General features: G+C 41.8%; 1 protein-coding gene across 4 annotated transcripts in view; it reads left to right on the top strand.

Moving 5' to 3' along the window:
- The window catches only part of FGF12 (fibroblast growth factor 12), a 585,576-nt gene that overhangs the window by 181,500 nt on the left and 391,941 nt on the right, over positions 1-12,135 (top strand). For 2 of the 4 annotated variants that reach the window (XM_043874196.1, XM_043874195.1), the window contains exon 1: positions 9,220-9,334. The exons of the other annotated variants lie outside the window; for them this stretch is intronic. In XM_043874196.1, the coding sequence (XP_043730131.1) occupies positions 9,244-9,334 (91 nt within the window). In that variant the 5' untranslated portion in view covers positions 9,220-9,243. Of the gene's footprint in view, positions 1-9,219; positions 9,335-12,135 lie in introns of those variants that run through there. 4 annotated transcript variants of the gene reach the window in all.

Here is a 12,135-nt window from a genome sequence, read left to right as displayed (position 1 = left end):
TTACTTTAATAGTGAGTCTCTCAAAAACAACAGATAGGTCTTGACTATCCATTCAGCTACTCATTGTCTTTTGATTGATGAATTAGCCCATGTACAAAGTAATTATTGATAAATATGAACTATTGCCATTTTGTTAATTGTTTTCTAGCTGTTTCATAGTTACTCTGTGCTCCTTCTTCCTCTCTTTCCTTGTGTTTTGGTGGTTTTCTTTAGTGTTATTTTGAGATTTCTTTCTCATTTTCTTTTGTGTATTGACTGTAAGTTTTTTCCTTGTTGTTACTGTTAGGCTCACATGCAATATCCTTTTAAAATAACTGTTTTAAGTTGGCAGCAACTGAAATTTGAATATATTTCAAAGCTTTATTGGAGCAGGAAATGACAACCCACTCCAGTATTCTTGCCTGGAGAACCCCACGGACAGAGGAGCCTGGTGGCCTCTAGTTCATGAGTTCTCAAAGTGTCGGAGCTCTGCGCAGCAAAGCTTTGTATATTAATTCTCTGCCCTCACTCCCATTTTATACTATTGATGACACATTTTTACATCTTGTTATTTTATATAAACCTTAACTAATTATTATATTTTAAATTTTACTACTTTTGTCTTTTAACCTTCATGCTTGCTTTATACATCATTGATCCACTACCATTATTTACTTTTTCCTGTGAGGTTTTTACTTTCATGTTTTCTTATTAATAATTACTGTAATTTCTTTTTAGATTAAAGAAGTCTTTTTATCATTTCTTGTAAGGCTAGTTTAGTGGTAATGAACTCCTTTATCTTTTGCATATCTAGGAAACTCTAAATTGTTCTTTCAATTCTGAATATTAACCTTTTTGGGTAGAGCATTCTTGATTTGAAGTTTTTTCCTTTCAGCACTTTTCCTTTTCAGTCACACCACTTCCCTCTGCCTATAAAGTTTCTGCAGAAAAATCTTCCAATAGTCTTATGGGGCTTCCCATGTACATAACAAATTTTTGTCTTTCTGCTTTTAGGATTCTCTCTTTATTCTTAACTTTTACTATTTTAATTATAACATGTCTTTGGTACATGTCTCTTTGGCTTCATCTTAATGGAACTCCCTGGGCTTCCTGGACCTATATTTCTGTTTCCTTCCCCAGATTAAGAAACATTTCAGTCACTACATCTTCAAATAATTTTTCTAGGCCTTTTATCTCTCTTCTCCTTCTGGGTCCCTATAATGTGAACATTATTCTGCTTGATGATGACACAAACATCCCTGAAGATATCTTTACATTTTTAAATTCTTTTTTATTCTGCTCTCTGTCTAGATGGGTTCTACTGCTATCTTCTAGCATGCTTATTTGTCCCTTTACCTCATCCAATCAGCTGTTATGTATTTTTCTGTTCAAGTGTCACTTTGCTCTGGTACTTTCTTATGTTTTGTTGATGTTCTCATGGAGTTTATCCAGTTTTCTTCTGAGTTTGGTGGGCATTTTGTGACCATTACTTTGAACTCTATCAGGTAGCCTGCTTATCTTCATGTAGTTCTTTTGCTAAAGTCTTGTCTTCTTTCAATACAACAGGAGTGTATTCCACTTTCCCTGCATTTTTCCTACTTCTCTTTGCTTGTTTCCATATATCAGGTAAATCAGCTAGCTCTTACATTCTTGAAGGTGTGGCCTTATAGATGTCCTGTGGGGCTCAGAAGCGCAACCCCTGTTGGTCACCAGAGCCAGATTCTCAAGGGGGTGTCTCCTATGCGAGAAGCATCAGCCTTCCTGCTTTGGCAGGGCCATAGCTGCTGCTGCAGTGTGCTGGGGGGAGGGACTGGCCCCCCTCACACAAGCTTCTGAAGGGAAATTTGGTAGTAGCTAACAAAACTACCTGCATACTTGCTGTTTGACTCAGCATTCTCATTTCTAGAATCTATTTTGAAGATATACCTCTAGCAATATGAAAATGCTACACAAATTATTTATTGCAGTAATATTTATAATTGAAAAATATTGAAAATAACCTAAGTGCCACAAAATAGCACAGTGTGTGCCCTTTTGTGCAAAAGAAACCTATGGAACATATATCAGAAATTAAAGAGATCAGTTACCTATAAGGGTTTGTTGGAAAAGGAGTGGAAAGAAGGGGAAATGGGAAATGGGAATAGGACAGGAGGGATGACAGTGTAAAACTTATTGGAGTATGCTTTTTTGTAGCTTTGACTCTTAGAACCACAGCAAAACACAGCAGGTTTTACATACTCAAATAATAAAGTAATTAAATATAATTAATTTTATTAATAATTAAAATCAACCAATATAGAAGATAAGAAAAAAAATGAATCTAACTGGATTGCAAATTAATAACTACACTGAAGAGAATGGAGAGGAGAAGCAAAATCTATCAAAAACCAAATCAAAAATAATATTTTGACCATATAAGATTAAAGACAAACAAATGTGCATACATACTGTACTGTAGTAGTAAATCTGTTTCTCTGGTTAGGAATTATGTAACTACTTTAAGTGTATACGAGGGTTGAATGAATAAGTGAATAGACTGTAAATAATACAATTTTTTCACTGTTGGGAAAAGAAGTTACAAGTGAGGGAAGGGCAAAGACTAAAATGAAACTTGTGATGCTGGATTGCAATCATACGTATTAGCCATCTGTTTCTACACTTACTGCCTATAGATATCTATCTATTATACATTTCCATAGATACACCTACACATAGATATTTCTACATATAGATGTCTCTAAAGAGGGACGTATATATAGAAATAAATATGCTATGTGTGTATGTATGGGTTTGTTTATATGCATATATTTCCTAGTTTTCTCCATTGAGAGAATCTAGGATCAACGACACCCCTGTAAAAATGGGCACACTAACCCACTCCAGTCCAGTGTTCTTGCCTGGAGAATCCCAGGGACGGGGGAGCCTGGTGGGCTGCCGTCTATGGGGTCGCACAGAGTCGAACACGACTGAAGTGACTTAGCAGCAGCAGCAGTAGCCCTTAATAGGGCTTCTCTGGTGGCTCCGTCGGTAAAAAATCCACCAGCAATGCAAGAGACATGGGTTTGATCCCTGGGTTGGGAAGATCCAATGGAGAAGGAAATGGCAATTCACTCTAGTATTCTTGTCTGGAGAAATTCGTAGACAAAATAGCCTGGAAGGTTATAGTCCACGGGGTTGCAAAAAGTCGGACATGCCTTAGTGACTAAACCACCAACCACTACCACAGCTCTTGATAATGATGTACTGAAAAGGATACAACATCACTTGGAGAAAGAAATGGCAACCCACTCCAGTATTCTTGCCTGGAGAATCTCATAGACAAAATGGCCCGGCAGGCTACAGTCCACGGGGTTGCAAAGAGTCGGACAGGACTTAGTGACTAAACCACCAACCACCATCATAGCTCTTGATAATGATGTACTGAAAAGGATATGACATCACTTCTGTAGCATTCTTGCTGAAAATCAGTAAAGGCAGACTAATCATTTAGATAGCATTACATGAACCCAAATTGAAAGACATTCCACACAACATTTGATCAATATTTATCAGAAGTTTCAAAGTACTGAAAAACAAGGAGAGGCTGAGGGATTGCCGAAGATGGAAGGAGACTAAGGAGACACAGCGAAGTACAAGGTGGAATCTAGCTGGATCCTGGAACAGAAAAAGGGCATTAGGGTAAAAAAATGGTGAAAGTTCAGTAAAGTTAATAGTTAATTTGACAGCATGGTACTAGTATACATTTTCTGGTTTTGGTAATCGTACACTGGTTATGTGAGTTGTTAATACTAAGAGAAGCTGGGTGAAGAGTATGCATGAACTCTATTATTTTGCAACTTTTCTGTAAGTCTCTATTTCAAAATAGAAAATTTAGCAGAAAAGAATAAATAGAAGAACAACAAATAAAGAAAAAAGGAAGAAGATAACAAAGAACTCATGCATTTGCTTTTTTGAAAACAAAAGTTATTTTAACTTAATTGGACCATATATGCCATTAAAAAATGTTTGGTGCCAATGACTGTTTTTGTCACATCTAACAAGATTGATTTTGTTGCTGTCTTTGTTTAGGCTTGTATAACAAAAGTACCATAGATTAGGGGGCTTAAGCAACAAATATTTATTTCTCACAGTTCTAGAGGCTAAGAAGTCTAAGATCAAGGCACTGGCAGATCCAGTGGCAGTGAGGGCTTGCTTCCTGGCTCATAGATAGCCATCTTCTGTGTCTTCACATAGTGAAAGGGGAGAGAAAGTTCTCTGGGATCTCTTTCAGAAGGGCACTAACCCCATTCATGAGGGTGAAGCTTCCCAAAGACCCTACTTCCCAGTACCTTAGGGGTGAAATTTAACATATGAATTTTAGGGAGATAACAAAGATTCAGTCTCTGACAGTTGCCTTGCCTGTCAAAACTGGATTTGAGGGTATTTCTAAAGACATGAGATACAGACCAAGTTTTTACCCTGGCAGTCAGTAGTCTAGACATATATCATAGAACAAAGATACTACATTAGCTATAAGACTGGTTTTCATGCTTCAGTTTATGTTTTGGTTTGGTTTCTTTGTTAAATAAAGTTGCTTTCCTTTTGATAGACATTTTGCCATTAAATATACTCATTAAAAGTTTTTCAGGCCTGGCAATATTCTTAGTATGCTATTACTGATTCAATGTAGACTTCCAAACAGATAAATACACTGCTTAATTAAACAGCTGATGCCAAGAGTCAACAGATTCCAATGTTTAATAGGGACAGAAATATTTTAGATAAATTACCACTTAAAAATCTGAGATCTTCCTCAAACAATTATTAACTTTTACAAACTGTGAGTAAGTAACTCTATAAAATGAAAAATTTAGATACTTAGATTTTAAATAAGTTCACTTATCACTATGTACCAGATTTCCCAATCCCTCTCAGAAAGTGATTAATGATTTCATTTTGAAATCACACCAGTGAGTCACTTGCTAGAGTTGGTCCAAGGTCAATAAGAAAACAGAAAGAATATCTAACTTAAAAATTTTTAATTAGAGACAGATACTATAATTTAAAATTTGGTTATTGCATGTCTTCAATTTAAAATTAAAAATATAATTGCTAGTAAAAAATTTGATTTTTGCTTATGGACTAATACACAGAAAGTAGAGAATTTCCAAGTTTTGGTTAGACTAAAATGTGCCTCTTTCCTGGCTACTGCTATTTGCTCGTTTTGTCTTGCTTTTGGATGTTATATGTAAAAATGCAGTCTTAAGTTCTGCCCAATCTACTTTAGGAAGACTGCATCAACATGCCTGAATGTGGACTGTGAAACTAGATGTCACCTTAGCAGCTGTTTTAACGAGCATGTACATGAAAATCTGATAAAGGCAAAAGTCTATTTTTTTGTAAAGCTAAGTCTAAGTATTACAATTCCATTGATCAATTCTCTTTTATACCTACTTTGGTCAAATATCCATGTTATATAGTAAGAAAATATTTTGCATTGAAATGTTATAGCTTTCTTTGGTTTAATCTGAACTCTTTAGACAGTTCAATAACAACAATAACAAAAATCTGTAAGTGTGATTCCCCAGTTCTTTTTCTTTTTTAAACTACTATGATGATCTGCTCTCTTTGTGATGAGTATACCTGGTCATAAGAATCACTGTGACAGTCATTGGAACAAGACAGCCGACCATCTGAATGTTAACTATGACAGATTTGCTTTCCTGCCCTGTTTTCTAAGAGTTTTTAGTTCTGTTGAGGAGACAAAAGATTCACACATAAAGCTTTTCTATAATCAAGTAACAGCCACTATAGACCATCAAGAAGCACCTAGAACCCAGGGGAGTTGACAAGAGCACTCCATCTTGCGAAGATAATCAGAATCATCAAAGCTCTTTCATGTTTCACCTCATTGAATCCCTGCAACACCCTTGCCAGGTAGGCAGAGGCTTATTGTGAATACGAAAATTGATGCTCCAGAGATCATGGGTGTTTTAAATCAGACAGTGATTTGCTTGTTCTCCTCAAGTTCCCATTCTTTTGCTACGTTTCAAGGAATAGCTTTTCTCTCCTAAAGTATAAAATAGCTCTGGGCACTGGGTTCCAGACCAAAAGAGCTCTACCGGAAAGCTCTCTGCCTCTGCTGCAGCAGGAAGGACTATTTTTAGATGTTTTCCTTTTGCTAATTATCTCTCCCTCCATGGGGAATTTCTACGGGTAAAATCCCCAGATGAGCCAAGTTTCTCCCTAATTCCCGCAGAGATTGGAACGACAAGGGCCATGGCCCAGATTGCCCTGGGGCTCATTACCTCTCCAGCTTTAGCAAGTTCTTCCAGGACTGTGGAGCCCACAAAACTGGGGTGATTGCACTCAATAAGGGGACTGAGGGGTGACTGGAAGGTGTGTGTGTGTGCTCAGTCATATCCAACTCTTTGTGACCACATGGACTGTAGCCTTCCAGGCTCCTTTGTCCATGGGGATTCTCCAGGCAAGAATACTGGAGTGGGTTGCCATGCCCTCCTCCAGGGGATCTTCCCAACCCAGGGACAGAACCCAGGTCTCAGGCATTGCAGGCGGATTCTTTACCTCTGAGCCACCAGGGAAGTCCATGAATACTGGAGTGGGTAGACTATGCCTTCTCCAAGGATCTTCCTGACCCAGGAATCAAACCAGGATCTCCTGCATTGCAGGTGGATTCTTTACCAGTTGCTCTACCAGGAAAGGTGAAAAAAAGTGAAAAGTGAAAGTTGCTCAATCATGTTCAACTCTTTGAGACCCCATGGACTATACAGTCCATGGAATTCTCCAGGCCAGAATACTGGAGTGAGTAGGGGATCTTCCAACGGGGATCTTCTCCAGGGGATCTTTCCAATGCAGGGATAGAACCCAGGTCTCCCACATTGTAGGCAGATTCTTTACCAGCTGAGCCACTAGAGAAGCCCAAAAATACTGGAGTGGATAGCCTATCCCTTCTCCAGGGGATCTTCCTGACTCAGGAATCGAACCGGGGTCTTCTGCATTGCAGGTGGATTCTTTACCAGCTGAATTACGAGGGAAGCCCCACGGGAAGGCAGGCCTGGACATATCTTTTTGAGTCTTGGAACCACCCCAAATGACCTTGCCTGGAGCTCGATTCTGAAAGAGAATGTGTAGCCAGTGGTGACTGAGGGCTCAAAAGACCCTCCTGATGTTCTGGCTTTCTTCCATCACCTTTGAGAGGAAAGAGGAAGAGACTTAACTTTTCCAGGCAACTACAGCCTTCATCTTCAACCTCCAGGGAACCCCACAGGAACTGTGAAGGATCAGCCTAGAGAAGAGAAAGAGGAAAGGGGTGATGAAAACAATTTTCACTCTCTTGCTGGGAAGAGCTAACCAGCTAGTGCTAGGTAGCCTGGAGACAATGGGTAGAAAGAAAGTCAAGTAAGTTTTTGGCTCAATGTCAGGGTAAATCTTCGAATAGGTTTTGTGCAATGATCTACCTGGGGAGCTGGTGAGTCCTCTATTACCTGAACTGTGCAAGCAGAGATGTAGACACTGGAATGGATGCTGGCATTCATGGGAAAGTGAGAGTGATGGAAAACCCTACAGGTTGGAAGCTATGTAATAATAATTGCTAACACTATTACAGTACTTATTTTGTATTGAGTTTTTTTTTTTTAACATTCAGTAAAGGGTACAAGATGTAGATGCTATTGTATTATTAACTCTTTTAGAGATATGGAAACTGAGGCACAAAGAAGTTAAGAGATTTGTTCAAGGTCACATAGTTAATAGGAATTTTCACTTAGGCTGCTTGTTGCCAGTGTCTGTGCTTTTAACCACTTGTATTGCTGTGTCTTCTAAGGTCCCTTCTTACTCTGAAATTCCAGATAGGATGGAATCTGGTAGCAACACCAGCATTCCTGGTGCCTCACTCATCAGACTCCCAAAAGGGCATTGGTAGCCTCTGAGAAGGGAGGGAGGCCCGGAGGGAGGGAGGAAGGAAGAAAGGAAAAGGAAGGGAAGGAGGGGAGGGAGAAGCAGAAAGAAAAGAAAATAAAAGGGAAAGTCAAAGGAGTTGCTGCTGGGGGTGGGGGCGGGGGGGGGGGGGAATCGAGACCTTTAGAACCACAGGGAAGCTCGCTGGTCATCTTTGGGGCCAATTGGCAGAGACAGAGCCTGACAGAATATTGCGTCAAAGTAAAACATTGCTATTGTTTTCAGATTTCCCGCCTCACCTGCCTCCCCTTGCAGCGTTCAGGAAGGCCTCTGTACTTTCGCCTTCCCTTCTGGCCCCCCTTACTCCACCTGCACCCGCCTTCCCAAGGCTCCTGTGCTCAGCTTTTCCAGGAGATTGGGAAGCCCGGGGACCAACAAGCAGCTGCCAATTCTCTCTTCTGCACCGTCTTCCCCGCCCTGCTTTACGGAGGGGAAAAGTGACGCCCAGGGTGGTATGGGACTTACCCAAGGTCACAGAGCATCGATCAGAAAACCCAGGTGTCCAGACTCCCACCTCAGTACCCTGCCCACGCCTAGGTACCCCTTCGCTCCGCGCGCCCGAACCCTACAGCTCTCTTCATTCCACATCCCCGCCTCCCCACCCCCACCGCCCTGTTCCCCGGAGTCGCCTCTGACGCTCGGCAGCCTCCTGGGTCCAGCCCTTCCTGCGGGCGCTTCCCTTCCGCCGGATTCCCACGCCGGAGTCGCCCTCAGCCCGCGCGCAGCCCGCGGGAGCGCTGCCTTCCGGCCCGGGGAGCCCCTCTCCGCTCCGCGCCGCGCCGCGCCGCCCCGCACGGCGGGGGCACCGAGGGAGGCGGACGCCCAGGACTCACCACCAGACGCGGAGAATAGGAGCTGACAGGGTGCCAGGGCCCTTGGGGATCCCGCCCTCGTCCCTCCCGGCGCTCGCACCTGGAAGGGGGCACAACCCACGGGGACGTCCTCCGCTCAGCCGGTGCGCTCCTGCCCGCAGCCCCGCCGCCTCCTTGGGGGAAGTCCCAAAGTGTCACGGCCGAGCCCGCTGGGGTGTGGCCGCGCCTCCGCTCCCCCGGGGGCTGCCCCCAGCCGGGAGGCGCTTCCTCCTCCCAGCCTCGCCCCGGCCCCGCACCCGCCGCGCTCCAGTCCCGGCCCCGGCCCCCGGCCCCCGGCCCCCGGCCCCGGCCCCGGCCGGGCCGCCGTGCAAACCGCTGTGCGCCCGGGACGCGCACCATGGACTTGGGACCCGGCTTCCCCGGGCAGGCCGCCTTTTGGTTGGACAATTAGCGGAGGTGGGCGGGGAGTTGACCAACCCCACACACGCGCTTCTCCATGAAGATTCTTGAGCTTTCTTTGAAGAAAGGAGTGCATATGCTGCAGTGTCTCTGTGGAAGGAGCCTGAGGTCCAGCAGCAGCCTAAGTGGTGAGAAAATGTTCTTTCCTTAGCCCCAATCCTGCAGACGCCCAGCCCTCTTCCTTCTCTCTGCTCCCCTCTCTGCTTCCCGCTCTCCTCCTTTAATCAGCCCTGTAAATGATGGAAGGAAGGCGTTTCCTTACTGGGGCGAGATCACGGCCCCGTCGCCAGTTCTGTCTCTGGGTTTCCCCCCCTCTTAAATCCCTGAAGTCATCCTTGTTCCATAGAACGCGTTCGCTGCCGCCCAGCGCCTGAGCGGGACCCGCGGGTCTCTTTCCGAGGGCGCTTCCAGTGACCTGCTTCCGCACCTCCTCGCGGCTCTCTCTCCTTGTGACTTGCGAGGGCGGCGTGCGACTTGGAATTGCTCAAAGTCTCCTCTTGAGAAGTTGCCGGTGCTTTCGACAGGAGTGGGGACTTTTAAACAGGTGGCTGGCGAGGCAGGTATCTTTTCTTTTTCTTGTTTTGTCTGGAAAGTAGACATACGGCCATCGTCAAAGAGAGAGAGTACGTTTTGCCCTGGAGATCAAGCAATCTTTGAACTGACGCTGAAACAAAAGAGCCCGAATTAGGTCTGGGTTTAGCCGACTAGGTCCCTCAGGAAAAGCTCAGGAAGAGAAAGTAAGAAAATCAGACCCTTTTAATGACCTGCGATATTGCAAAAACGATTCAAATTTTTAATGAAAAAAAAAAAAAAACTACAGCCAAGTAAGTGTGATTCTTTTCTGCTGAAGCCTTGCGGATGAAGCGAGCTGTTTACCACACTTTCAATTGTCCACCTCTCTCTTTTTTATGATGTAAGTTCTTTTTAAAATGGGTTGTCTAGTAGTCTTGCAAATACTAACCCAGGTTTTGTGTCTTTTGGTTTTCTGTTTTCAAAATGGGGGTGGGATGTGAGGAGAGAGAAAAGGTGCTCCTAATTATGTCTAAACACGTGCCTCTGTAAAATAATTTTTTGGTCTATTAATTCCAAGTAACTTTAATGCTCAGAAATTTAAGGATATTATAATAGGTTTCAGGTTTAAAGCTTCATATGTTATTCTGGGGGATCTGATTCATTTGGTTAAGTACCTATTTTCAGTCTGTACTGGAGCTATGAAGATTATATTTGGAAAGATTAGAATATATATAGGTTTCATTCATCCTTTCTAAAACTTTGACTTGCTGCTTCTTCACCACTGTAAATGAAAAATAAAACTTTTAAAAGAGTTAGATACTTTATATGTGAAGTATGAGAACATACACTTTTGAAATGAAATCACCAGTGAGATCTCATATCTTGACTTTTATTCAGTTCAGAAGATGATTTAGACATTATCTTTTGCCACCATATTTATAAATGCTGTAAGATATCAAATCACTATATTCTAAATGAACTTGCTTGATGTTGAAGTTTTATGTTTTGAATACATATTTCAGGAAGCCAACAGAGATGTATGTTAATATTATTTCAGTTTTCCTTATCTACTTGAAGTAAAACATGAACAGACTGTAACTTGGGTATTTATTTCCTAGATGTGAAAATTTTTAAGGTATATATGGTGTGTGATAAAAACTTCTTGTAAAAATAGATAACATGTTCATTTACATACAGAATCAGTCTTTCAAATGGTAACAGATCCAAATAGAGGTAATAATATGTGTGATGGAGAAGCATAGGTGGTTGCAAAATCATGAGACTTAAGAGTCAGAAGACTCAGTTATAGAGCAGTCTCAATAAAATTACTGAAGATTTTTCAGTCTGTATTTTCACTGAAAAAAGTAGGAATAATGATAGCTCTAGCCTGCTTCCTATTTCTTACTGAATCCTAGATTTAACATGTGAACCTATGAAAACTGTTGCACTTTATACATGCATTGTGATTTAGTGGGGTGGTTATTTAGGGAACTGTCACTCTAGAGCAATTTTTGTAAAAGAATATAGTCACAAGTAAAGACAAAGGTTCCTTTTATACCTTTTCCCCAGAAGGAGGTAATGTATAGAATTGCTAAGTGATTGTTTCTGGACACTGTATTGCTTTTGTTTGAATTGTGGCTTTTATTAATTTATAATCTTGGATAACTTACATGACCTTGCAGAAATGTAAATTACTTTGATAATAGTACCTACCTCATAGGTTGTGGTAAAGATTAAATGAATTAGTAACAGCTAAAGATTTATTGGGGTGGCTGGTGGCTGGTTGCTCAGGCGGTAAAGAATCTGCCTGCAATGCAGGAGACCATGGTTTGATCCCTGGGTTGGAAAGATCCCCTGGAGAAGGGAACAGCTACCCACTCCAGTATTCTGACCTGGAGAATCCCATGGACAGAGAAGCCTGGCAGCCTGCAGTTCATGGGGTCACAAAGAGTGGGACATGACTGAGTAACTAACAATTTCACACTTTCAAAGATTTATTGAGTTCTTACTGTATGCCAGGCATTGTGCTAAGAACTTTGAGTCCACCATGTATAACATGCTCAGTATATTTTAGATATTATTATTGTGTTCCATTTTAAAGTGATTTCTTTCATGTGACTTTTACTGTTAGTATGAGCAATTCTGCATGATATGTTATGCCCAGTTTGTGAGTGCAAATTGAAGTAAAGACATCAGATACATTTTCATGGAGCAAATTTATATAAATAGAGCTGGAGTGCACAATTTTAATTTTTTAAACTTCCCGAAAGAGAAATACAGTAATAGTTTGAACCATGTTAACATGGAGTAAAAGGTTTTATGCAAGCTACTTCTGCCCCATCAATTTACAGTTGAGGGATTAAGGGCCACAGGAAAAAAGTAACATAATTTGTTATAAGAGTTTAAAAGATTCTCC

The sequence above is a fragment of the Cervus elaphus genome, chromosome 19, assembly GCF_910594005.1.
Source record: "Cervus elaphus chromosome 19, mCerEla1.1, whole genome shotgun sequence".
Classification (NCBI taxonomy): domain Eukaryota; kingdom Metazoa; phylum Chordata; class Mammalia; order Artiodactyla; family Cervidae; genus Cervus; species Cervus elaphus.
Note: the sequence above shows the minus strand (reverse complement) of the source record. Positions and strands in the feature narration are given on the sequence as shown.